Source organism: Leptinotarsa decemlineata, unplaced genomic scaffold (genome assembly GCF_025532065.1).
Source record: "Leptinotarsa decemlineata unplaced genomic scaffold, Ldec_3_MD MMD2_tig00002082_RagTag_RagTag, whole genome shotgun sequence".
NCBI lineage: Eukaryota > Metazoa > Arthropoda > Insecta > Coleoptera > Chrysomelidae > Leptinotarsa > Leptinotarsa decemlineata.
Genome location: NW_027412573.1, coordinates 7,081,617 through 7,108,737, shown reverse-complemented (window position 1 = coordinate 7,108,737; position 27,121 = coordinate 7,081,617). Strand labels below are relative to the sequence as shown.

General features: G+C 35.5%; 3 protein-coding genes and 1 long non-coding RNA gene across 5 annotated transcripts in view; 3 read left to right on the top strand and 1 right to left on the bottom strand.

The window, feature by feature from the left end:
* Window positions 1-511: 511 nt before the first annotated feature.
* On the bottom strand, window positions 512-19,868 carry hig (locomotion-related protein hikaru genki). Its single transcript, XM_023160421.2, has 10 exons — window positions 19,666-19,868; window positions 14,821-15,027; window positions 12,329-12,420; window positions 10,243-10,405; window positions 7,942-8,115; window positions 6,758-6,892; window positions 5,995-6,138; window positions 3,308-3,529; window positions 1,718-1,909; window positions 512-1,491 (listed from the first exon to the last, which is right to left on the bottom strand). Exons 1-10 carry the CDS (start codon window positions 19,748-19,750, stop codon window positions 1,292-1,294), a joined length of 1,614 nt encoding a protein of 537 aa, XP_023016189.2. The 5' UTR covers window positions 19,751-19,868; the 3' UTR covers window positions 512-1,291.
* Window positions 1,815-7,756, top strand: LOC141482913 (uncharacterized). Its single transcript, XR_012465803.1, has 2 exons — window positions 1,815-1,919; window positions 7,673-7,756. It is a non-coding gene; the product is annotated as an uncharacterized lncRNA (long non-coding RNA).
* A 2,486-nt stretch (window positions 19,869-22,354) lies between the features above and the next one.
* Window positions 22,355-23,855, top strand: Reg-2 (Rhythmically expressed gene 2). Its single transcript, XM_023160419.2, has 2 exons — window positions 22,355-22,882; window positions 23,285-23,855. The coding sequence occupies exons 1-2, from the start codon at window positions 22,501-22,503 to the stop codon at window positions 23,677-23,679; spliced, it is 777 nt and encodes a 258-aa protein (XP_023016187.2). The 5' UTR covers window positions 22,355-22,500; the 3' UTR covers window positions 23,680-23,855.
* Window positions 23,856-24,999: 1,144 nt separating this feature from the next.
* hiw (MYC binding protein highwire) overlaps window positions 25,000-27,121 on the top strand; it is a 216,379-nt gene continuing 214,257 nt past the window's right edge. Inside the window, exons 1-2 of one of the 2 annotated variants that reach the window (XM_074176914.1) lie at window positions 25,000-25,354; window positions 25,407-26,073. In XM_074176914.1, the coding sequence (XP_074033015.1) occupies window positions 25,284-25,354; window positions 25,407-26,073 (738 nt within the window). In that variant the 5' untranslated portion in view covers window positions 25,000-25,283. The remainder of the gene's footprint in view (window positions 25,355-25,406; window positions 26,074-27,121) is intronic. The other variant, XM_074176913.1, reaches the window with a different exon arrangement.

Below are 27,121 nucleotides of genomic sequence, written 5' to 3'. Positions count from 1 at the left end.
ATGTGTCAAATTATATTTTTTTTTCACCCAAAGACCCATATATTTGAGATGACACCACCTCGGGAAACCACCACTGAAAATGAAAAGTGACGTGAAGTGAAGTCTAGAAAATTAGATAGTATGTGAAATAAAAAGAACATGGCGAGTAAGTTTTTCTCATGATAAATTTCTAATCATAAGATTACTGATTTGACAAACATTTTCTTCATCTATATCTATAGTATAATATAAACACAATGTGTTTCCTAATTGCGGTTAAAACGTGAGGGCGTGTTCAGGAGCTGATTTTTTGAAAAAAATTCATATGAACGTCGTAGCTCGGGAAATAAATTGTTTCCAAGATGCGGTACTTTTCTAAAAAAATCCCTTTCTGTATTACTATTTTAAATGTCCCTCATCTGATCTTGATGAAGTTTGGCTATTTTCAGTGATTGACTAGGTATTGACCAAAAAATGTACGCCACTGACGTTTCCTGTAACAATTAATTTTACAGTAATCTTATGACTGAAAGTAAAACTTTGTTTTCCAGAAAAACAACGAAAAGGGGATGAAAACAAGTAGGGTGCTACGCATTGAAACAGTTATTATTCTTTTATAAATATTTTTTGTTGAGGAATCAATGTTTTTTATTATTATTTGGCTGATCAAATCTAGAAAATCTGCTGAAGTGTAATAAAAAAGGGCAAACTGAAAAGTTCACCGCGAAAATGTTATTGCGTAATATAAACCACTGGATTCCAATTATTCAGTAACTTGCCGTATTTATTTGCCTACATATTGAATAATCAATAGAAAAATGAAATTTCTATACTTAGCTTTCTTCAGATGGTTGACATTTCGAAAAATAACTATTTTTCATTTTCAAAATCCAATAAACTCGTTCATAAAAATCTTAGATAAAAACATACATATTTCCTTTGACAAACGTCATAAGGATGAAATGTGTAGATGTCTATATGTAAGATGTAAAAATTCAGTTTCCGTTTTGAACTTCACGTCTTAACAATTTTCCGAAACATAAACCATCTGAAGAAAGTTGAGCATAGAAATAGTATGAATAGGGAGCTATTATATAATGAAACACGTGTTACAGATTTGTAAACCGTTCAGTAAAAACTCCACACTAAAGTGTTACTTGAATATAGAAATTTAATGTTTTCCACTGATTATTAATTTTGTTGACAAATTAATGAATACGGTGTTACACTGAACTCTTCAGTTGTTTATATGTATCATCTGGTATTTTCGGTAGTTGATGTTGCTTTGGCAAAACTGAGAGTGATAATCTATTTATATATAGGTTATGTTGGTGCAAGCAGGTAAGCCCGACGACCATTTTCCGTCCGGTAAACACTTCAAGTTGGACTCGACAGTTGTTTCAAATCCAGTATTGCAGATTATTTTCAGTTCGTCTCCTGGGTCGTAGGCGAATTTTGTCGGAGAAATTAAACCATTTTCAGGTTCTCCGATATAGGAACATCTTGGTCTACCTGTAAAAAAAATAGACACCTAATAATTCATCAAATACGGTTCATTTGCCGCTGAAGAACTTGTTTGTGAACATCTGGAATTTTTTTGCCGAGTATTTGACAAAACACGTTATTGAAGACCTGTCATACTAAGTTTATTTGAAAAGTGCACATACGTTTTTCATCCATTTTCGTAAAATCACTTCAAATTTTTGGATTAATAATGGTTCAAGATAATAGCACTTACAAAATGGCGGAGGATGAGACCAAAATCCAGTTTCGGTGCATATTATGCTAGCTTCCCCTTCCAGATGATGAGCCCCTGTACAAGCGAACTGCACTAGGCTTCCAACAGCGTATCTACCTCCGTCCATACCTGGGGCTTCTGACTGAATCAAATGTCCGTTCAAAGGTAACACTGGTGGTTGACATTGGATTGCTGAAAAGAGGTATGTAGGTAATATGCAGAATAGATATAAGAATTAAAGAGATGATAATGTAGTTATATTTTTTGATTATGTTAAAGAAGTTTTTTTCGTATGGAACTTGTTAAACAACTAAGTACCAAAGAAATTTTAAGTCTTATATTTTACATAGTCACTGTACAATTTTGAGGAGATCAGTAATGAAATTTCGTAGAATTACATTTGAAAAGTTGCTAAGCTAAGAAAACAACATCAAATTAGCAACTTGTCGTACTCTGAATGGCTAATCATGACCCTTGCTAAGAAAGCTAAGCTAAGTTAGCAACATCAAATTAGCAACTTGTCGTACTCTCAATGGCTAGTTATGACTCTTGCCTATTAGATCCATTTAAAACAGTGCTGAAAAATGAATCGAACCATTTGGCCCTATCAGGTATTTCAAACGGGACCTTTGGAATGCCAGTCGACTTCCCAGAGTACTCAGTAGACCAGGAAAGTAACTAAGAACACTAGTGGTGAAGTGATATCTGTGGAAAATTCAAAAAAGTGATCCAGGGAAGAGACAAAAACTCTCCCAAAGAGAAAACTGAAAAAATTAAGGAATTTCCAACTGGAGACTGAAACTCAACAGTGAGGATGCTATAGTAGCCTTAGATTATTGATATACGCAACACCCTGTAATTACTATAACTACAAGTAGATCTGATTCAGGATATGATAGAATAAGAAACGATAGGAAGAATATAGGAAATCGTTGAGATAGTGTGGAACTTTAGAAAAAGGCACATTGGACCGAGGTCGAGACCAAAGAACTCCGGTGTTCATACTATGCCCGAAAGATGAAGACGAGATCCGAAAATAACCGTCAAAAGCTTCAGTAGAAAGAAAACCTAGTTACTGACTGCATTTGTTTTGACGCTTTTGATCTGCCCAAAAAAAGAACTGAAAATAAATCTGCCTTTTTTCAACGTATTCATTAAAAAATAAAATATACGACCTAAGCATCCGTGTGCTTGGTACTTTGTTCACGAGATGGAGTTGTTACTAGTTGACAAATCTTTCTCTAAGATGAATGTTTCTTACATGCAGTCGAGCCACATTTGAAATCATTCAAGTCCCAGACGAATTGCTGAGTCGGATCTATTCTGCACTGAAGAACCGTAGTATCTCGAAACCGGTCTGTATAGGTGGTCTACTCGTGATCCTGATGAACGAACGACAAGCGTCGTGGAGTTTTATACAAAAGTACAAGACTAATCAGACTAGTCAAGATTCATTATCTCTCTCTCCCAACAACGAACGAAACAGCTCTATGTTGAGGTTGTAGTTGATTTTTTGCACATGAAAATGTGACTTTTTATTTTTTTTTAAATACAAATACCTAGTAATTGTTGATTAAGAAATCTACTTACGAACACACTTCGGCAGTGGACCCGACCAATTACCGGAGAGCTCGCATTCAATTCCGGGGGGCCCCAACAACTTGTAGCCCCACGCACAGCTGAAGATCGATCTTCCTCCGTAGCTATTATTGTGCTCTTCTATCTGTAAATGGGGTTCTTCTAAGCCTTCGGCGGAGTCCAGTGGAGGACATTTGACCAACTCGCATTTTGGGACGGGCGCAGACCATTTACCTTTGAACAATGTGTAAATAGTCCGATTTAATAGTTTGTACATTAGTTTTCATTAAGGATTTACAAATGTGGTGGAATCTTGTTACGAAATTTCAACAAATATATTCTTGGAGAAGGCTTTTAAATGGGTTAGTAATAGTTGAGTTGTTATAAATGCTCCTTTCTGATTTATTTTGGCAGCTGCTGTCACCAGATGCAGATTTCTCCACATCAAAATTTGGATGTTAGGCAGTTCCGAAAAGGCTGTAGAGCTCGTGCCGATCGCACGAAGGCCGGTTTTTTTGAAATCTGGTCATTTGGTATACCTACTTATATTCTCTCTCATTATGTGGTTCCAGGACAGAATTTTAATCTTAGTTAAAATGCTTTTCACTTAGTATTCTCTTCTCGATACATTGACAAAAAGTCTCTAATTTGTTTTTGTTCTCTTAACTTCATCTTACTCTACGAGGATGGTATTTTTCTCAGTACAAGAGAAAATGAAAGTCCAAGGTTTCAAATATGAAGTATAATAAGTAGAAAAACGACTCCATGGACAAAATAATAAAAAAAACAACGTGTAAAATCTTATATAAAAGGAAAATGTTGAATTCTATAAAAGTAAACGAAAATAGAACAAAGGAAACGCCGCCAATTTTACCATGCTATTTACTATTAATTCAACCTGTTGAATAACTACAAACGCACCAACTTGGTTTTACTTTTACTTCAGGGAGAGTGGTGTATAACTTTACATTTGCGCCCTTTTTTTGTAATTTTAATGTGAACTCTAGCTAACAACCCGCACTAGGAATATGTAACCTCTTTGCAAATAAGAAGTGGACTCAGACAAAATAAATATGTGAACTCTCTCTCAATATCAACTGGTTAGTAAAACAACATACACTCACGCCTCTTTGGGTGGTTCATAGTCAACCATAGGTTCCGTTGACCCAGTGTGTCTTCAACACCAACACTTTAATTTCAAACTCCCCTGTACCCATTACCGGTTTATGATTTCACTACCGATTTTCCTTAAATTTCGCACCACGCGCTTACAAACAAAATAACTCCCCTATTTAGGCCACTTCCTTCAGCCTCGAAGGCTGAGGGACGAGACCCCCGATCTCGTCTCGACGGGATCCGGATCCGGTGCAGGAGAATCCAAAGCAGTCGATTTCGCGTCGCTACAAGAACTCAGTCTTTAGGCCATAACTTGGCGAGTTTTACGTCGGGACTTGGGCCTGCATCCGTACAAAATTCAAGAGAGCCAGGAACTGAATGTAAACAACCATAGCCATCGACATGTGTTCGCTGAATGGGATCTGGAGCAATTGGCTACTGACCCTAATTTTCATCGAAAATAATCTTCAGGGAGGAGGCCCATTTCTGGATGAATGGGTATAAGAAGAAACAAAATTGTCGAATTTGAAACGATACCAATCCACATGATATCTAAGAGCGTCCAATGGATCCAGAAAAAGTCACTGTTTGGTGTGGATTTTGGGTTGGCGGTGTCATTGGTCCAAAGTTCTTTGAGAACAACGTTGGCGAGGCTATCACTATCAAATGCGAGCCCTATGGATCGATTATTACAACTTCTTTTGAACTGAATTGAATAATATGGACACCAACGACACATGGTTTCAACAGGACGGCGCTACGTGCCACACAGCTCATGTCACTTTGGATATTCTGCACGTGGAGGTGATGTGAACTGGCCACCGAGATCATGCGATTTGACCCAGTTCGACTTTTTCTTGTGGGGGTTTCTTAAGTCGCAGGTGTATGCGCATAAACCACAAACCATAGTGCTCCTCAAAGCCAACATAACACATGCCATCAATCAAACTCAGCCTGATTTATGCGCCAGAATCATGGAAAATTAGACGTTTCGGATGCGTTCTACCCAGAGAAGCCGTGGCGGACATTTGAACGATGTTATATTCCACACATAATGGCATCAATATGTCTGTTGAGAATATAAATAAAATTTAAATAGAGTTTCCTAAACACTGTTACACCACTGTGTAATTGTCTGTCTGGTTGTTAAGGGATACCTACCCTCGGGAACCAATAGCGTGGGTCCTCGCTGGAAGAGTACCTTCGTTCACACAGTACGGTTTAAGCATAACGTAAGAAAGGTCTAGTTAGTTTATTGTGGAGAATATCAAAGGTTCTCATTTGTATAAGCTTAGTGATAGTGTTTCTCACATCAAATGAAACCGATCAAATCAATTGTCGTATTCGACATTCTGTGAAATCTGTAAACTAGGTGTGACAGAATAAAGTGTGTTACCTACGTCGTTATTTAATAGTATAAGTCCACTAGAAGGGGGCCAGCAAGCCCAAAAACCAAAATTGGGACCCAACAATGTCTTTCAAACGAATAACAAAACTCGATGATATCTCACCCTTTGTTTTATTTGAATTCAAAGATAGAAAACGTTTAATGAAAATTCATATATTTATAAAAATGTACTCACCAGACGCCTGGCAAGTCAGGGTAGGCTCGCCGGAAATTTTGAAGCCCACCGGACATTGAAATTTAGCCGTGTTTCCCAAACGAGTTCCACCAACGCTAACACTGATATGCATTCCAGAGACAGACACAGGCTCACAATGGATAGCTGTATAACCAAGAAACAATTTTTATATAAATGCAAAATGTTCAAAAACATGAAAACAGAAAAATACAGGAGTGTTCGGGTGGGACGATACTTCATTTTGATAAATGGCCGTAGCAGGAATTTTCAAAACACCATAAGAAAATGTTGACACGAAACAGGGTCTTTTGGTATGCTATATTTGTCAGCTATCAAATTTCGAGATTGTACTGAATGCTATGATGAATTATTATGTTAAGGAATGGAGGACAAATGGCACTAAAATCGATTGGGAAAGTGAAGAAAAGGAAAGGGTAGAGAAAACTTTGCTCTGGTAATTTAAGGAGTTGGCAACTTGAGTTAGGCTCAAAAGTGATTGCATGATTATAGGCGTGTAATAGTCAGGTAGTGTTATTAAAGTAGGTAATGAAGTAGTTAGGTATTGAAGTAAGGCAATTCAATAGAGTTGCATTTATTTAAGAGCCCACATTCATAAATAATGGTTTAGGAGTTTAGGTAATCAAATTTATCGATGAAGAATTCCATCACATACATTTTCCAAGAAACGTGACTGATTAATATATCTGCCACTGGTTTTCGTTTAATTTCAAACAATATTTATTTTCAATGAGTAACGGAATACCTGCAACATGGAGAGTGATGCTGTTGGTGATTCCTCTTGGCGTCGCACACGTGAATGTACCAGAATCCTGGGATTTGGCGTAATAAATTGACAGTCTGTATTTTGTATCTCGTTCTTCGGCAGCAATTGCCCATCCTAGAAATATAGAGGTTGAATTAGGTGAAGGAAATGCATTGAAAATATATTGAAATTTTCTGAGAGTAAGAATTCTCAAAGTTGGGATCTCACACGTATGGAGAGCTTGTAGCAACTTTATTGGATGAAAATAATTTGAGAAAAATTCATCTTACAAGATATCTTCACTGCAGTTGCGCATAAATTATAAGATGATAAAAGAATACAACGCATGAGTTGAAAGTAATTACCGTTTTCAAATTACGCCGCCGCAGCGCTCGGGTCGGCGTAATTTGTCACGAACACGAACACCATTACGGAGCCAGTCGACTGTGTTTAGATTTGTTTGTGGATGTTTAAAATGTTACTTGTTTTTTGAGTGCTATAAGCTTGAAACAACTGAAATGCATCACCAAATCAGTGATGTTTAAGGTGGAAACACGGTGAACAAAGTTAGTCATTTGGCTGGGAACAATCGGACCACTCTGACCACCCATTCCCGATCTAGTGCCGAGTGTCTACCACTTGAAGACGAATCTGAATGGGCAACGCCGCAACGATGACGACGAAGTAAAGCGACCATGCTGTAATGATTGTCTAATCACGCGGCAACCTTTTTTATTGATGGCAAACAAATGCCCTGGTCCTGCGATACGATAAATGTCTCAATAATAATGGGCATTATATTTAATATAGAGGCTTTCATATGAAACTCTCGCGATTTTATTGTGGCCTATATCTACCTATCACCTAATTTGAAAAATGTTAAACCAATTTTTTGAATTGTTACGCTCTTTTCAGATTTTGGGACCTTACGAAGGAACCGCCACTGAAACAGTGGACCGAGGAACACCAAGTGTTATATCAATAAAGTGTTATATCAGTTGTCAGTGCCTCCTAAATAATTATTAACTACCAACTCTGTGGAAAAATCAACAAAACTAGAAAAGGTTTATCTTTGATGTATAAATATTGTTTTTTTCTGTTGCTACAATCTAGAAATGAATAGAGATTGTGGAACAGAAGGGCGACACTCAAAAGTGATCATTTTTACATAATGTTTGTCTTACCTGTGAGATATTGACCCAACGGAGAAGTCCACGTCCAATCAGGAGAACCGATTCTTCTAGAGAATAAACATTCGAAATGAAGAGTTGTTCCTGGGTAAACCGCAAGTTCTCCTCCTGGTTCGACAGATGCTGAACCGGAGGGTATTTTGATGAGTATAGTTGGTGGCGAGTCCTCTGAAAAACGATAGTGTGATTTGAATCTTCAATTTCGTCATTTTCTCAATGAATTGAAAGAAGCATGCATTTCTAATGTATCCTATAAAAGTTATGTGATCATGATATTTCAAGGAGCGACCAACCAATACAAACACTGAGTTTTTCACCAACCGTCTTCAGGAAATGGATGAATGAATTTTAAAATAGTTACGTTCAACCGAGTGAGCTGAAATTTTGCTAATTGACGTCATTCTAAATCCAATATGGTGGACTGTTTTAGATGTCGTACTAGTTATTTGTTACTGACTCCTATGATATGGGTATCAAATGGAAAGGTTTGCTGAAAAGAATAAAAAAATGACAATCTAAATCCAATATGGCGGACCTCCCAAGATAGCAGACTTGTTATTTTATTGCATTTCCATGATATGGGTATCAAATAAGAGGGTTTGCCAAAAAGATTACGAAAAATGAAAATATGTCTCTCTGAATTCAATATGGCGAGACCTCAAAGTACCAAGAAGTGCTTTTTTGAATGTGAAGATCAATTTCACGTTTGTTGCGAACCGTCTTTTGGCAGAGGGGTGGGTATTAGTTCAATCACGACTATGACGTTTTGAAAAGAAAGGTTTGGAATGCTTAGAAATCAATAGTTTTGTTATTTCCGAAGAAATTAGTTTGTCCCTAGAACGAAAAATTATCAGCCATTGAGTTGGTAGCAAAAGTCGAATCAAATTATAAATGTACGAGAATATAAGAAGCACTTAATGGGTAGAATTTGGGTTAGTTAATATTGAACATGCCTGAAGAAGCTGTTGTATAGTGAAACGCGTGTTGCGGTTTTGTGAACTGTTTAGCAAAACTCTAACAGTGAAGTTTCACTTAAATACCATATATTTTCATTTTTTGTTTCCTTTACTGTATTCATTGTCGACAAAGTATTTGAAATAATATTCAAAAAGAAATAAAGAGCCAGGAACTTTTTCGCGAAAACGGATCGTTAATGTTTCAGGACTTAATTACAAACCTGAAATTTATTTTTCATTTCCCTTCCCCAGTAGTTTCGAAACTCCTGCAGTAACTGACTTTCCTTCATTAAAACGCAATCTTAGTTTAATGGAAGTTATTTAATTTTCCCAAAGTTGAAATTTCTTTACAGTCCTTGCTTGCTTCTGTTAATAGTTTTATTTACGTATTAATCGGATTGATGAACTTGTTTGATTCTAGTTTTGAACGTTCGGTTAGAAAACATATTTTGAAAAATATAATGATTTTCTAGAGTTTGAAAAATCACGAAATATTCCAGTTGAGCTAATTTATTCGTTTATACCACAAAGACTGCGTTCCGTATAAAAAAACATTGTTGAGAAATCTAGTCCATGGTCTATCGAGTTGAATCACTATAATTTTGGACATATAACTTCTAACATAAGATTGTTATCATGGGTTAGGATATATGGCAATTTTGGGCTGAGAGGAAGAAATGGAACTTCTGGTGAAGAATAAATCAAAAAGGAACACTGCTTCTGCCACTATGATTTTGTACGTGTAACTTCTGAGATAAGATCGATATCATGGGTTAGTTAGCGTTATCAACAGGATCTATGGTGATTTTGGGTTGACAGGAAGAAGTGGAACCTCTGGTGAATAATAAATCCAAAAGAAGCCCTGCTTCTAAACACCACCACTATGATTTTGTACGTGTAACTTCTGAGATAAGATCGATTTTATGGGTTAGCCAGCGGATATCAACAGGATCTATGGTAATTTTAGGTTGACAGCAAGAAGTGAAACCTCTGGTGAAGAATAAATCCAAAAGAAGCACTGCTTCCAAACACCATCACTATGATTTTGTACTTGTAACTTCTGAGATAAGATCGATATCATGGGTTAGTCAGCGGATATCAACAAGATCTATGGCAATTTTGGGTTGAGAGCGTTTTACCAACCAAGTGAGTTTCCTAAGGAGCCATAGAATAGTTCATCTTCTGATGACTCCAACTTGATTGGTGAAAGAGTTCCTCGAGAAGAATGTTACAGTTCTGCTCTTTGTTTCGAATCTTTGGCTATCTAGTTGGTTCTTCAATGTGTGCCTCATTTTAGAGTATTTATTGAGTTAGTTATATCATTTATAAAAAAAATTACCTGTGAAATTCGTCAAAAGCGTGGTGGGTACACAAGATGGCAGTCTTGACGACCAGGCTCCGTTTTGGCATTGGGGAGTGGCAGTGCCCAAGAGTTTGTATAGACCTAACTCCGTACATCTGGTGTGCAGTTTTGCTCCATGGGGAAAGGTCCATCCAGGAGACTTGAAAGAAAAACTTGAAAGAGTTGAAGACAATTCATAATAAAACTATTGATTTATTGGGAGTGATGAGGAAACAGAATTTATATAACCATATCTGAAGTTATATACTTTCAGTAATAACCTGCACAAAAAACGCGAGACCTCAATTTGGAAGTACCAGAAAATGTTCCAAAAAAATTTGCTATCAGTAATAAATTGAATTCAATTACCAAACTGTTATACAACCCGGATATTATTATTGATTTTATTGTTATTGACAATGACACTCGAGATTGTTCATTGAGACGCAAGTTAATGTTTTTATTTTATTTTTCGGTACTGGATATTGTTTCGTTTTCCCCGTGGGTTCGCCAATAATTGACTACACTGAATAATGAAACTTTACTTCACTTTAAATACAATAAACACTTCAACTATTATTTCAATGTCTATCGCCTTACTGGATCACTTTGCGTACCACACTGTAGCTTCCACTTGACTGTGTCGATATGCTCACAGCTAGTGTTTAAATATCGTAATCGAATGCCGTAGAAATTTCGCCGAAGTTCTGTCGAAGTCAGTAGCATTATTCTCGCTGCTTCTCGAGTGGCGGGAAATCATCGTACATTCGCGCGCTCTTAGCTACGTCACCATTGGTACAGATAATCTGTGCCATTGGTTTATGGCTACCAGTGGCGGCCGGCGTTATTTTCTTTCGGGCATGATTTACAAAAATATAATCTGTTTATTACTGCATGAAAATAATAAGAAAATAATTCCTACAGTTCATTCACAACATTTAAATGAATCAATTAATGCATAGATAAATCATTGATTTTCCAATAACCAATACTAAGTATTCATATTTCCAGAAAACCAACCAAACTCGAACGTGAATTGCTATCAGCAAAAATTTTTTGTAACACCTTGAGTTTCAATCGGGTATAGATCTGGATGACAAGTAGTTGTAATAATCGAATTTTTAATATTTCGACGCCTGATTGCTTTGAACAGTGTGCATATTTTCGACAGTTTCAATAATTTTTCATCTTATTACTTTTTTTCCCGACAAATTTTTTCCTACGCTTACAGGTTTTCCATAAGTCCTTATTGCTACAAACTTCGTTTGACTTCTTTCGACAATATCGTATTTTTTTTTCAATTTCAATGTCTATCTTCTGAGGGCAAGAGTTGCATTAATAAAATGTTGACAAATTCGTGATAAAAAATCTCCTGAATGAGTTTGTCAGCGAATTTGAAAAAACAATATATAAGTTTTTTATCGACCTTTTTTTATCCATATTTGAAAAATATAAAAATTATAATTGAGAACTTTATACAAGTGTAGAAGGGCAAATTTTTTAGTTTACCCCGATAAGTTACTGCGTAACAATCAAAGTTTTTTCACAAAGAAAAATCTTCTATTCATCAGTAACTTGTATTTAACAATTTTGCCTATCAAAAAAATTGTTAAGAAATAATACAATACTTATCTCAACGTTTCGGGGGTCAAAATCTGCCCCCGTCTTCAGAAATGGACAAAAAAAATTCTAATATATTGGATATAATATAATATATATTAGATTTTTGTTTTGTCCAATTCTGAAGACGGGGGCAGATTTTGGCCTCCGTAACGTTAAGATGAGTATGTATTATTTCTTAACAATTTTTCTGATAGGCAAAATTGTTTAATACTACAAGTTACTGATAAATAGAAGATTTTTCTTTGTGAAAAATACTTTGATTTTCACGCAGTAACTTATCGGGGTAAACTAAAAAGTTTGCCCTTCTACACTTGTATAAAGTTCTCCATTATAATTTTTATATTTTTCATATTGTGGAAGGTAACAAATACCCAAAGAAGGTCGATAAAAAACTGATTTTCCTCCACAAAAAAGTAACTTTTGTTGAATATATAAGTGTTTATAATTGATCTATACTTACATGAAGTGTCACATTTCGAAAATTGACAATGAGATGGGGGTTTATATATTCAAGTTTGCAGTTCCTGAACAATGGTTGAAAACGACCATTATCTGAAATATAAGAAATTAATTTATGAATTCAGTCGTATTAACAGAGATTCTGGCAAATAATTTCACGATTATTATATTGTTCTATTTTTTTATAATGAAAGCTTTGTAACCATGATACATATCATGTAATAGCATATTTTCTCTAGCCCTCGTTCTATGTATGTATGATATTTTAACTTTATTTGTTCTACCATTGACCTTCATCAAACAATAATTTTATTATAAACGATGTCAAATAAATTATATATATCTGATGGCGAACGATCGCACAAGTATAATCTCTCCCAACTAAATTACTATTGGATTACGATAAGTCCCTTGCCGGCCAGTGTCGTACCTATAATTAGATTAAATTAGGGTAGCAAATGGAACATAACTTCTTTGTAATTTCTTTTCATATTTTATTAAATATTATAGGTAGTAGTAGTACAGTTAATTAAAATGTTATATAATGATACACTTATCCAAAAATGAACTTTAATCAATCACAATCTGAATACAAATTTTCATCTTCACTGCTGCTTGTGCTGCTTTCTCAGTTGTGTTCAGTAGACAATCAAACTCACAAGAGAGTACTTTACGTTATGGATTTTCACCAAATATCGGTCAATTCCATCATATATAGGAGACAGTTTAACTATACAATATCTTCCTCAGGTGTGTTCAGTATAAAAAGTGTGATTTTTTCACTGAACAATTTATAAAACCGCAACACGTGTTGATTCTATACAATAGCGTCCTCAGGCGTGTTGAACACGCCTAAGGAAGCTATTGTATAGTTAAAGACGTGAAAGTACTTGAATACGTTACGGATTATCACCAACTATCGGTCAATTTAATCACTTATAGGGCTATTCGAATGTACAATAGCTTCCTCAGACGTGTTCAGTGATATTTCTACTGAATAGTTTATAAAACCGCAGCACATGTTAACATCATACAATAGCTTCCTCAAGTGTGTTCAGTAGAAGACACCTGAGAAAGTTATTTTATTAAACACGTACTTGAATACGTTATGAATTTTCACCAAATATTGGTCAATTCTATCACAAATAGTTTAACTATACAATAGCTTCCTCAAGCGTATTCAGTGTGAACACGTGTGAGATTTTCACTGAACATTTTATGAAACCGCAACTCATGTTTACATAAGTTTACACGCCTGAGGAAGCTATTGTATAGTTGAATACGTGTTTAGTATGGAATCTCACAAGTAAGTACTTGAATACGTTATGGCTGTTTAACTATACAATAGCTTTCTCGAGCATGTTTAGTTGAACACGACTGAGAAAGCTATTTTATTGAACACGTACTTGAAAACATTATGAATTCTCACCAAATATTGGTCAATTCTATCACATATAGTTTAACTATGCAATAGTTTTCTCAAGCGCGTCCAGTGTGAACACGTGTGAGATTTTCACTGAACAGTTTATGAAACCGCAACTCGTGTTTACACTATAGCGTGGCTTCCTCAGGCGTGTTTATTTTAAAATGCCTGAGGGAGCTATTTTATAGTTGAATACGTGTTTAGTATGGAATCTCACAAGAAAGTACTTGAATACATTATGGATTTTCATCAAATATCGGTTAATTCCATCACATATAGGGCTGTTTACCTATACAATAGCTTTCTCGAGCATGTTTAGTTGAACACGACTGAGAAAGCTATTTTATTGAACATGTACTTGAAAACATTATGAATTCTCACCAAATATTGGTCAATTCTATCACATATAGTTTAACTATGCAATAGTTTTCTCAAGCGTGTTCAGTGTGAACACGTGAGATTTTCACTGAACAGTTTATGAAACCGCAACTCGTGTTTACACTATAGCGTGGCTTCCTCAGGCGTGTTTATTTTAAAACGCCTGAGGGAGCTATTGTATAGTTGAATACGTGTTTAGTATAGAATTTCACAAGAAAGTACTTGAATACATTATGGATTTTCATCAAATATCGGTTAATACCATCACATATAGGTCTGTTAATCTATACAATAGCTTCCTCAGGCCTGTTCAGTATAAAAACGTGTGATATTTCTACTTAACAGTTTATGAAACCGCAACACGTGTTTACATTATACAATAGCTTCCTCAGGTGTGTTTAGTTGAACACGCCTCAGGAAGCTATTTTATAGTTATACACGTGTTCAGTATGGAATCTTACAAGTACTTTACGTTATGGAGTATCACCAAATCTATCACATATAGACTTGTTTACATGTATAGCTTCCTCAGGCGTGTTCAGAATAAACACGTATGAGATTTTTACATACAATATGTATGTACATGCCAGAAGAAGTTATTGTATAGCGAAATACGTGTTGCCGTTTTGTAAATTATTCTGTGTTCTGCAAATTCAATCACATATATGAGTGTATAGAGTTATCAAACTCACCCTGCTGGTCGATGCAAAGAGGTCCGACCCATTGGCCGGCGATACATTTAATTTTGCAAAGTCTTTGTTCGCCCAAAGGACCTATGGATCCGGAGAATTTCACCTCTCGAACGTGCGTGTAGTCCTTTCGGATCCGGTTCTCGCCTACTTCCGTTTCCGATCCATTTAGCGCCAATTGCGGAGGCGTGCAGGAATCAAACGAAAGTTCTGAAAATGAGAATTCTTTCCCGTTTACAAGTCTGAAGGCAATTTAAATATCATCTTTTATTTGCTTCGGTGAATCTGAAATATTTCATTTGAAACTTGCTAGCTCATTTTATAAGGGGTTTCTGCTTTTAAAGACGTGGCAGTTTTAATTGACAAAGTTTCAACTGAAACACTTGTTAGAGACATATATAATGCTGAATGGCAGGATAAAATTGATTTTGTGGGTCGATTACAGACGGTTGCAGAAACAGGTGAAGAAATTTAAGTTGAAAACTTTTTTTTTATATTTTCGGTTCATTTAAATCCATTCATTTTACATGCCTCGCTATTTACGCTCAAATACCAATAATACGCACTTCTATATCAATCATTTTCATGAGATGTTTTCGAAACAAAAAATTATACATTGTAAAATGCTTTCTGAAATATATATCTTTAAATTTAACGTCATAATAAAAGCTTTCTGATTGGTTGACGCCACAATTCTTCTTGGAAGAATCTTTTCAGAAAAATAATTGAATACTAGTTGAATGGGGAATCAAGTAGTTTTCATAAAAGAGCATTTTAAACTTATCATTTCAACCTTTGTCTTCAAAAAATTATTTAAATACTTAAAAAGGAGAAATGAAATAACGAATTCAACATTTAAAGGAATTCGTTTCTATTTCACCATTTGGCAACTGTTCTAGCTAATAAAGGACAATGAATCTGTTACCTGTATGAGACAAACAAAGATGACATATTTCAGAGGCGTGCTGTTCTGTTTACTTATGTTCCGAGTTCCGAGACATTCTGTGACATATGACATTTTGTGCACCTAACCTATCTTCCTCTATATAAATAAATAACAAAACAACTGTTGTTTACGTGGCTTGTGGAGGTGGTATTGAACTATAATTTATATTTTGCCTTAATTGTTGATTTATAAAGTAGAATATGTAGGTACGTATAAATTATTTTAACTTGATATATATAGGCGCTGTTGCCAATATGTGAATTAGAAACAAACCCCTTTAAAAATTAAAACCCAACATTTGAAACATCAATTTGAATACTTTTCGAAGTGAATTTGAAAAACTCATGAATTAAACTCAATTTTATTTTGTTCAAACTTGCATTTGCTGTAATAACCCAAGTTGAGGAACATTCCCCATTGTATTCAATATAGAATCACTCAAAACTGAAACGTACGTCAATGCAAGCATAATAACCAAACTCTTTATAAAGATGTATAGATCATGCAAAGGAGTATCTAACTTTCGGACACAAACTGAAAGAAAAATCCCTCTCAAAACAAGTACTATCTTATTATAAACATATGAAGATTGAATTAGAAAAGAAAAAAAAATTCGAAACAACTACTTTTATATAAACATGAAATTATACAATAAACACTTTTTCTACTGTTAGTACTGTAAATATTCGTTATGAAATTGAATCAGATATCATTTACAGGATTGCTACACAATGTAGTATATGAAAGAGGTAGAATTTCACTTACAGGAAACACTGTTATCCTCAATGACGGACATCAATGTTTCGGAATACGGCATATACCTCATTGCCTTTTCATTACCACTCTGGATAACATTACAAGATGCAGCACTCAATTCCTTCATAAAATTACAACGTTATGTCATGAATGAGTTAAATCTACTCATGTCATCAAAACTATTTTATGACGTTTCAAAAAGTCAACGAATCATCTGAAGGAACAATTTGTTCAGGCCAGTCTAAATTCCCTACACTGTAGCCTGCATATGATGTTAACAATACAACTGCCGCAATGGAACACACTTGGAACACACTTACAGACCGGTTTCGGGCTGTTTGGCCACTCGTCAGTGCAAGGTAGTGTCTATCATCAACATACAGTCGATGCTTTCCGATAATTGAAAATGGAATTCCTTTAGAGTATCATTCTTCGAACTAGGCTGAAGCAAACAACAAACAACAGGTTTGTCATCGCCCCATCTGCCTGTGAACGAGGTAATTAACCGCATATCCGAAATTTGGCCTGAACAAATTGTTCCTTCAAGTATGCTCACTGACTATATGTGAAAAGAAAAACTTGTCATATTATATCCTTGTGCTACCATTACAATTTCAATAACTTTATAAAGGAGGGGCAAGTATTATTGCTAAAACCTAATTAACCAAAAATGTTTTCGTTTTCGTTTTATGGCGCACTTGGGATTGTTAATGACTAATTATTTTCTATTCAGCTTCACCTCTAAGGAAAATGCACTAATAATAACTTTCGAATAAAAAGTATTTTATTAAAGTCGTCATATGTTGTTAGGTATATAAATATTATAATTCAGGAATATCAAATGCAGAATTGGCCACTTGTTGATTTAATTGCAGCCGGATAGACATTCACTTCATTGTGGAGACCAATCCTGGAAAGTCTCAGAAAATCCAGCTAATCTGAAACTGGTTTCGAAAAAATGGTTTTCCGTACATTACCCGTTCTATCGAAAGTACAATAAAATGAGTTATTGTTTTTTTGTTTATTTCTCTACGTTTATTATATACCGGGTGACAATGAATTCATTGTACAAAGCGCTGGTAGGGTAAGACATTCTCAATTCGAAAGAAAGTTATAATTCATTGAAGTCGATATTACTACAGATAAAACAATAAACAATTGGAAGTCTATATCGAAAATGAACCCTTGGTGATCATCTTCCTCTAGAAAATGATCCCTTGGTGATCGAAAGACGTGTCGAGGTGTTAAAATAACGGTTTGGTGTTGGAAGAAAACTCCAGTAATATTCATTACTACACCAAGGGTTCCAAACAGTGCATCACAAGTATGAAACATATGTTTCAAGTTTGAAGACGCTGTGTTGTTCAGTATTTGTTTGGTAGCCATCAATAGCGAACGCTTTCGGTGAATTTGTGAAAATAGACAAAATTGGTCATCGTTAGGTATGTAGTACAATACTTTTATTTGAAAGGCTTCAGCCCAACCAATATAAAAGCTGAACTGGATTCTACTCTGGGTGAGTCTGCTCCTTCGTTTACAATAGTAAAATATTGGGTAGAAGAGTTTAAACGTGGTCGTACGAGCTGCTAAAACGAGCATCGTAGTGGTCGACCAAATGATGTGACGACTTCGGAAACGGTGAAGAAAATCCACAAAGCGGTACTGAATGATCGTCGACTGAAAGTGCGCGAGCTAGCAGACTTAGTGGGCATTTTGAAATTTAAATATGAGAAAGCTGTTAGGAATCACACGGTAAAAGGTAAGACCTCGTACAAGTCTCGGGTTGTCGTTCGTAGGGGTACGATAGCTGGTTAACGGAAAAACCTATTTTAAACCTAACCTATTTTAAACAATTCAAACTAGTGTACAAGGTGGGTGCCGCGTTTGCTCACACTCAAGCAAAAACATTGTCGTAAAGATATTTCAATTGAGTGTTTAGCGAAGTTTCACAGCAGCAAAGCAGATTTCTTGTGTTGTTTCATAACCCTCACTTCGCGCTCCAAAAAAGGAGAAGACCGTTTCAACTGCAGGCAAGGTCATGGCATCGGTTTTTTTTATGCGCGTTGACATTGAAAGGTAAAACTATCAAAGGTGAGTATTATGCGAGCAAAAACGGCTAAAAAAAACTTAGCCAACGCAGTTGGCTAAAACTGAACGTTTTATCCTCTTGTGTGTTCTTTTATGTGGTCAGAACGCCTTAGTGCAGGTACTTCAGGTACTGTAGGTAAATTTACCTATATTGGGGTTACATGTGTTGGATTTTCTTTAGGTTCACTGTTACTAGGAATGTGTATGTTTAAGTTTTCCCAGATGTCCATACGGTTTCCTTTATTGACTTGTTTTATGAATTTTATGTTCTCTGGTGGGGAAAAGTTATGTTTGTTTTGTATTGCGTGTGTTGCGAGGTTTGATTTATATATTATTGGGTTTATGTATGCCTTTTTGTGCTCGTCGTGCCTTTGGATCAGTGAACCTAAAGAAAACCCAACACATGTAACCCAAATACAGATAAATTTACCTACATTACTTGAAGTACCTGAACTAAGGCGTTCTGACCGCATAAAAGAACAAACAATAGGATGAGACGTTCAGTTTGAGTAGAGCTTTGAAGATGAGGGCACAACCAGCTATCGAAAGCGCTCGCATATAATAAATAGAAGTTGTAAAGTTATATACTGAAAATAAAGGAAAATTAGTTGCATCATTTAAATGCAGCAAATGAAAGAGTACTCTTTAAAGTTTGTCCAAGCTTCGGAAATTAAATAAATTGTTTTCATCATCAGGGATGCTTCAAAATTGTGCGTATGAGTAATATTAAGATATAAATGGATATCTTAATATTACTTACACGCACAACTTTGTAGCATCCCTGATGATGGACACAATTTATTAAATTTCCGAAAGCTTGGACAAACTTTAAAGAGTACTCTTTCATTTACTGCAAAGCCCCACTAATTACTAGTTCAATTCCTAACTAGAGACCTATTTTGGTTTAAAAATACACCATTTTTGCAAATTACTGCATCAAAATGCATATCATGACAGAATTATATGCTTTTACCCAATACCAATTTCCTCGAATGCAATTCATTTGCTTAAAACCAAAATTTTACCGGAAACACGAACGGATTTTTTATATCATTTACCTTCCTGTGCAAATTTGGTCGAAATTGGCGGAAGACTGGATTTCAACACGACGAAAACAATAAAAGTCCTCGTCGCCAGCCGCATCCCAATTCGATCCCGAGTTTTGTCTTTCCGCAACCGGGAACCCAATTTGCAAACACATCACAGAACTGAACAGCCCAAACACACTCCAGCGCGATCCGAAAGCAAATATCACCCCCGCGGATCGCGACACGTCAGACCCCAATTGCCTGATTATACATCAAACAGCTGATGGAAACTGACGCAAGCGTTAAAAGGTGCTCAGGAGTGCCTTTTCCAGCTTTTCCTGCGGGAAATGTAGAGGAGTGACTTTAATCAGGGTGCCACGGTGTTTGGATAAATAGGTCACAACTCCTTGAGACATGCTAGATGGGATTATTGGAATGGAATGAGATAACAGAAGGGGTGATAATTGCTAAATGGAACCGGTGTTTAGGGTTCTGATTTATATTTCGATACTAGTAATGATAATTATGTACTTTAGCGAGTATACAGAAGTATAAAAACAAATCATAACACATGGGCTGAAATTTTCCGGGCCTAAGAAAGAAATAGCATTTTTTTGGTTCAGCCGGAACAAAAATACTGTCTCTCGATGTTTTGCCAACCAAGTTGAAATCATCAGGAGATGATGCTGAGAGCTTTTACATAAATATGGACGCACAATCGTCTTCGATTATCATGGGCATCAAATGTAGGTTATCAGATGAGTATCTAAGTAATAATTATTGTGTTTTACTTCTATTTAAACATTAATGACTACGTATTATGATACCTACTATTTATGTATTCTCCACTTGTAATTGATAATTAGAATAGTAAACCATGTGCTGTTTAGAATGTAAATTTTCTGATTCTACTTTTCCAATTTCTAAACTTTCGAAGGTATCTGAAATCTTCTGGTCATTTACCGGCCACAACAATTTCAAACAATACTCACTTATTCTGTGACAGTTTTATAATGGCATGTTGAGGGACAGTTAACTACACTGGGTCTATGTTGCAGAAACAATTATTTTATAGATTCAGTATCTGCAGTTTGGTATTACTATGGTCGTTAAATCCTAAGCCGCTCTAGGATTGTTAGAAGAATCTGACTGAACGCTCCAGATCACAGGGCGATCAGAGTACCAATACGTGAACTTCTCCCGACGAGTAAGCACCGCAAAATAACGCCAAATTGTGGCATATTTATTAATGTTACTACCTCTTCGATATGTTACGCAATAACTTAGTTGGGAATAGTTCTAGACAACATAGATGCTGTTTTGCCTGTCTATGATAATAAATACACAATTTTCACAGACATTTTAATTTCTAGACGAGTTTCGCAAACACCGTAGCTTTCTCGGTAGAAATCTTCACACCCGAAGACGATTGATACTAACAATCGAAACATCGTGAAGTAACTTGTTTAATTGTTTTATTTTTAACTTGTATTTTATTTCACTGTAATTTCATTTCAGGGTTTTTGCTTAATATTCTTTTTAATTTTCAATTTTTATTGATTCTTTTAGGGATTTCAAATCATTTTCTATAATATTAGACAATGGAAGTCCGGACTAATGAAATTCATCATGAAACATTGTCAATCGCCTTTAAACAGAATAAATCAAGAAGTGATGATATGAATGTTCCCATGGTTCCCAATTTTTCGAAATAAGATTATATAGGCTAGTAGCCATATTTGCTGTCAATTTTTGTGATCACAGATAATTTATTAGTGATTTTGAAATGGATTCAAGCGATGCAGAAAGTGTGAATTGTACTCCACCAGAAATAGCTGAAGCAGCTGAGGATGCGAAATTGAGTTTATTGCCAAGTAAATCCAAGAAAGTATACGGCAAAGTGTATGAAGAATTCGTGGGGTGGTGCAACGGGAATGATGTAAAAAATAAGTACACAGAGAGTGTACTTCTTGCGTATTTTCTGAAAAATCTAAATATCAAAAACCTTCTTCCATGTGGTCATATTATTTCTTGCTGGAAGCTACTTCAAATGTACAATAGATATATTGATAGTCTGATGATGGTTGTTTATGGATTTTCGACTCGTAATGTGCACTGTATAATTCAGATATCTGTTTCAATAATTTTGCATTTATTGAAACCATCAGAATATAGATTTCTATCGATATGAGATTGAAATTCACTTTAGCGTCTGCTCAACGATTAAAGTAGTCCGCGGGCGCTAAAGTGCTACTTTACGCCCGCAAATCCGGGCAATATTGTGGTACTTTATGCTCAGTCGTGCATGAATAAGTTTACCCACACATTGTATTTCATTGTCAGAACAACTTCATGGCACGAGTTCATCCTTTTATTGACGTAGATCTACCCATTTACAGCACAGGTGCCAGAAAGTGACAGATTCATAATCATAGCATTTTGATACTAGTCGGCGAAACTCTATGTCATCCATGATAATTATCATGGGTAGTGCTATTAATTTTCATCAAGTAACGGGTCAGTCCATTCATACTATGTCATCCAAATTGAATTCGAAATTGATTGTCAAAATTCCACATAATTATAATATTCCCGACCAAAAGCAACTGATTTTCAGTTAAACTCATTATAAACTGTAAAGTATAAATGATATCACTTCACAAAAATCTCAAAATATGTATTTACATCAACTGTCGTCATAAGCTGAAGCCGTCCCTGCCTTCCCAACGCAATCAAACATAGACTTTGGTCTTCATTCCGAATGTCGCTATAAATTAACTAACAAAAATTTGAACATTATAATTTCGCTGCACAAAAGCTGATAGTGAATCGTTAGTTTCTCAACTTGCACGATTATAACTAACAATGTTAATATCTCGATTACGTTTGATAACATTTGATGTAACTGGGACACTTCTGAAATTTCGATCATCACCAAGTCAACAGTACGGGGAGATCGGGGCAATGTACGGAATTCTGTGCGATAACAACACTTTGAGCGCCAATTTCAAAGCTCACTGGCGCAAAATGACCAAAGAGCATCCAAACTTCGGGCTTCACACTGGACTAGGATGGGAACGTTGGTGGAATATGGTGGTGAAAGGAACCTTCAAGGACTCCAAGTATGATTTGGATGACAAAAAACTCGATGCTGTCGCTTCACATCTGATAGAAGTTTATAAAAGTTCGGCTTGCTGGCAACCATGTTACGGAGTGAAGGATCTGTTGTCTTATATTCGGAGCAAAGGTAAAAATATTTTTGAGTGTGTACCTAGAACTTACATTGTATTATTTATTTGATGTTTAATTGCCTAGTGACAAAGAAATATTTGATAATGCACGCTTCTATTATTTGAACGTACAGGATAGGCTTCGGGGTTCAAGCCTCTGTAATTTGTAAAAATACACAGAGTGTGCCAAAGTGAATTAAATTACCGCTCTGTTAATTTTGTAGACCTACAGAAAGCGATCATCAGGACTAATTATAGTTATACACAATGTATAAAACATATTGTTTATCTCGACGTTTTCATTCGAATTGGGGACATGAAATCGTAATGGCAGTTTTTAGAATAAGTCAATTCCTACATACATAAATCCCTTGCATAGATTAGAGAACGGCTGACTTATTGGCATTTATTTTTTGTAGGTGTGGCCATGGGAGTCATTTCGAATTTTGACCCAAGACTTCACAGCATCTTGATGAACATGAAACTCAGGCACTTTTTTCAATTAGTTCTGACGTCTTACGATGTTGGAATGGAAAAACCAGATCCTAGAATTTTCCAAGAAGCTATGTTCATTTCCAAATTGAAAAATCTGGTGCCGGAAGAATGTCTCCACATTGGAGATAAAGCTCTGTTGGACTACTCGGGAGCGAAAGCCAGCGGATGGAATGCTGTTTTGATAGATGATAGGCAAGCAGCGCTTATTCAAAATAAATACCCGGATGTAGATCCAGCTCACGTTTTCTCAAGTTTATATGATTTACATAAACATTTTGTAGAAACTTCGAATGATAAAATTTCTTCGCATACGTTATGAATTCATACCTGAAAGCAGGAAACATTCATCTCGTTAGTTGAAACTGCTTGAATTTTTTTTTCTTTGTGATTCTGACATATCATAGTTTTCATTAATCAATCAGATAGGTGTTTTTTCATGATGGGAAGAAAATACATTCTGAAGACTCGTAATGAAAATATAAACTACTGCTTTTCTTTAATTTTTTCGAAACCGGAGATGCACGTCTCTCCGGAACAACCGATGCTTTGTATAACTAGGAATTTTAACGTGTTGGAAGGTAAGATCTCGTTAAGATTTAATTCGACAAGTTTTGACTTTTAGGGTTGTTATTTGAAGGGGGTGACAGCTGGTTAACGGAAAAACATATTTTAATCGTCTTTTCAATTATATAAGTGTATCATAATTGGAATGAAAACACCACTATTTGAAGGAATACAGATTTGACTTATTCACAGAAATTCTCAATGAAAATCACAACTTCATACACTACTACTAATTCGCAAACTTATTCACTTTTCACAATTTTTTCTGAATATTTGAATATAATATCATGTAGGTTAACATTATGTAACAGTCGATGACGTTGTCACAAAAAAAATAAATGAAAAATATCGTTTTCAGTTTATTAGGCTTCTGGAGTAACGGGGTATTAGGTACTTCATGAAATCTCATCTATGACTGTCATTTATTAGTGTGTTCACTAAGCGCTAAAGTGTTCACAACGATCTGGACCGCAGTTTTTCCCGTTCCATTTGCTTGCGAGCGTTATTCAAGAGGAATGGATTATAGAGCTTTTTGGGCGTTTAAGTAAATATTACGAATGGCGAGGTTAATATTTGTTGATGCGTCGCAATAGTTCTTCAGAAACTAGTTCATAAAGTTCAGATGAACAGTGGAATGCAACTTTACAAAATTATAATCGTTAAAAGCGAAATCATGGGCCACGTATTATGTGATTAATCGTTATTCAGATGACGAATTCAAAAGTAATTTCAAGTGCTTGACTCTCTATCACATATTACACTGTAGATTTTGAAAATGTCATGTCTACTTGCATACCTAGATCATACTCTAAATTTCTGCTGCTCTTGAATTTCTTGTCGCCATCTCAAGCTTTAAATGTCACATTTCTGAATTAGTTTCAAAATTGCGCTGAAATATTCTCAACGTCCGGACAGTCCGTTGTGAGCTTGCCGGGAGCGAAAGTAATGACGTCATGAGTGATGTTTTTGCTACGACCACAACGACCGTGGGCGTTTTGTGGAACGGCTAACGGACCATTTTGATTGTTGTGAGCGCTTAGTGGAACGCACGGTATATCATCTGATGAATGTCATTTATCTTTCACCGCTTGTGTCATTTTCTGACAGATTTTGGCGAATTGTTTAAAATTAACAGCATAGTATCAGCTTTTATTGCATTTATCAATATATTCTGCCGACTAGTGCATATTGCTGTCGAAAGCGTAACACAAGAATAAGTATAAAAATTAAATTTCACAAGCGATTTACCTATTTTATCGATTTTGTTGTTTGAGAGAATTTCTATGACACATCAAGAAAATCAATAATATGTGAAGCAGGAGCTGAACAAGAAAAAAGAAATACAATCAGTCACTGAAAATGTTACCCGATCCGGATGATTTCAGCACTATTTTTCATGAGGCATACAAAGTTTTCCCAGAAAATTCAAAGTAAGTTTTTATTTAAAATTTTCAAGTGTGATCTGATGCTAATTATTTTCAGGAAAAGACTGGAATGGAAAAGACTGAAAAAGAAATCTTCGAAATTGCGATGCAAGCAAAAAAATAAATCAGAGCTACCATGTGAAAATGACCCACAAGGTGCTCCTGAAATAGAGCTCCCTGGCAATGCCTCAGCATTTGCTGTATTTGCTTCTGTGCGGTTAGCAGTCCTCGATAGATGGATGAGGCAAGCAAGTCAGGCATATCTTCATAGCAGTTGCAGTGCCCCTATCCAAGATCAAAGTGAAATTGAAAGTGACACAGAAGATAATTCCCAAAGCACATACCTAACGCCTGTAATAGTATCTAAGGTTGTTGGCTTAGGTTTGCGGTCTGTTTTTGAGCTGATCAAAGAAAGTCGAATCACTCACCCAATGCTTTGTACTAAGGCATTGAATGCTTTACTAAATGTCTTACAGGGTCAGATGCCAGAAGCTCTAAAGTTTGAACCGCCTGAAGTTATAGATTCATTGTTTGATTTGTTGTTAGATTTGGCTACCTTACATGGACCTGAGAGTTCTGTTCTTAACGATGGCAGTCATTTCACAGCAGTAGCTTGTGCTTGCTTATTGTCGCTGGTGGTGGTAAGAGGGGATACAGGAAAATATCTTGCTGCTGCTGCAGCACTTCTGATGTGCCCAAGAGCTCTGTCATTACAGAATATTCAGGTTAGCATTTGATTCTGAGTTAGCCTTCATAAAATTCAAAGTATTCTAAGGGAGATTTTAAATTCAGTTGACTTATAAGGGTCAATATTCTCGACATATAATTATAAGAAAATGCATTGACTCAATAAAGTTTACACACTTCATCAAGTGTGTTGATGTTAAAAATATATGACTATATCATGACAATAGACTAAATGATCAACACAGTTTTAAATTTGTATTATAGTGAAAAATTCTTTATTTAGTTTTCAGAACATACTACTGATGTGTAGCTCTTAGTTTAGGGATTCATTCTGTTCTTTATAAATTTTCAATTGGAATCACTTTTTAGGTCAAACGTTCATACTTTCACTTCATCCACTTTCAATAATAAGAAAAATATTTTTGTTGGTCTGCAAAAAAATACAACCGTACAGTTTGTCAAACCGAGTCTTTGAAATCTCCTCCTAGATTTGACAAGCTGTAAATAGCAGGATTCATTACCACAGCTGAGAATGCTCTTCCATCTTATTTTTGTAGTATTGAAAAAACTTCAACAGACAAAAAGTTTTATACCTTGCAAATAAATTGCTATAGAACTTGAAATTATTTTCATAATACACATAATTAAACCTTTTGGAAAACGGATTTCTAGAGTTTCTGAAAATGATTTTTTTTTCAAATTGGCTATTTCCAAGATAAAACATGATGCTTGTGGTAAACATGAGATCTTGGTACTTGCTCGATAAGAAAAAGATGCAAAAAATATGTAAGTTCATGAACGTTGTAGAAAGTTTAATTTTCAAAAATCCAAAGTTAAAATCAGGAGGGCAACTGCGCTTGAAATAATTTTTTCCAAAGAATATATTGAGGTATAAGATTTCCATTTTGTGGGAAAAATAAATCCAATAATCCGACAGCTCATGTGTCAAATTTATGAGCTGTCGATTGAGTGTGTTGTGTTGGTATATATAGTAATTAGGGTCAGGTTTTATAAAGATCTAGTAATTACAAACAGTTTCTTGTTTATAATGCCTATATGCCAAAAATTTTGTCACTACTTTAAAAG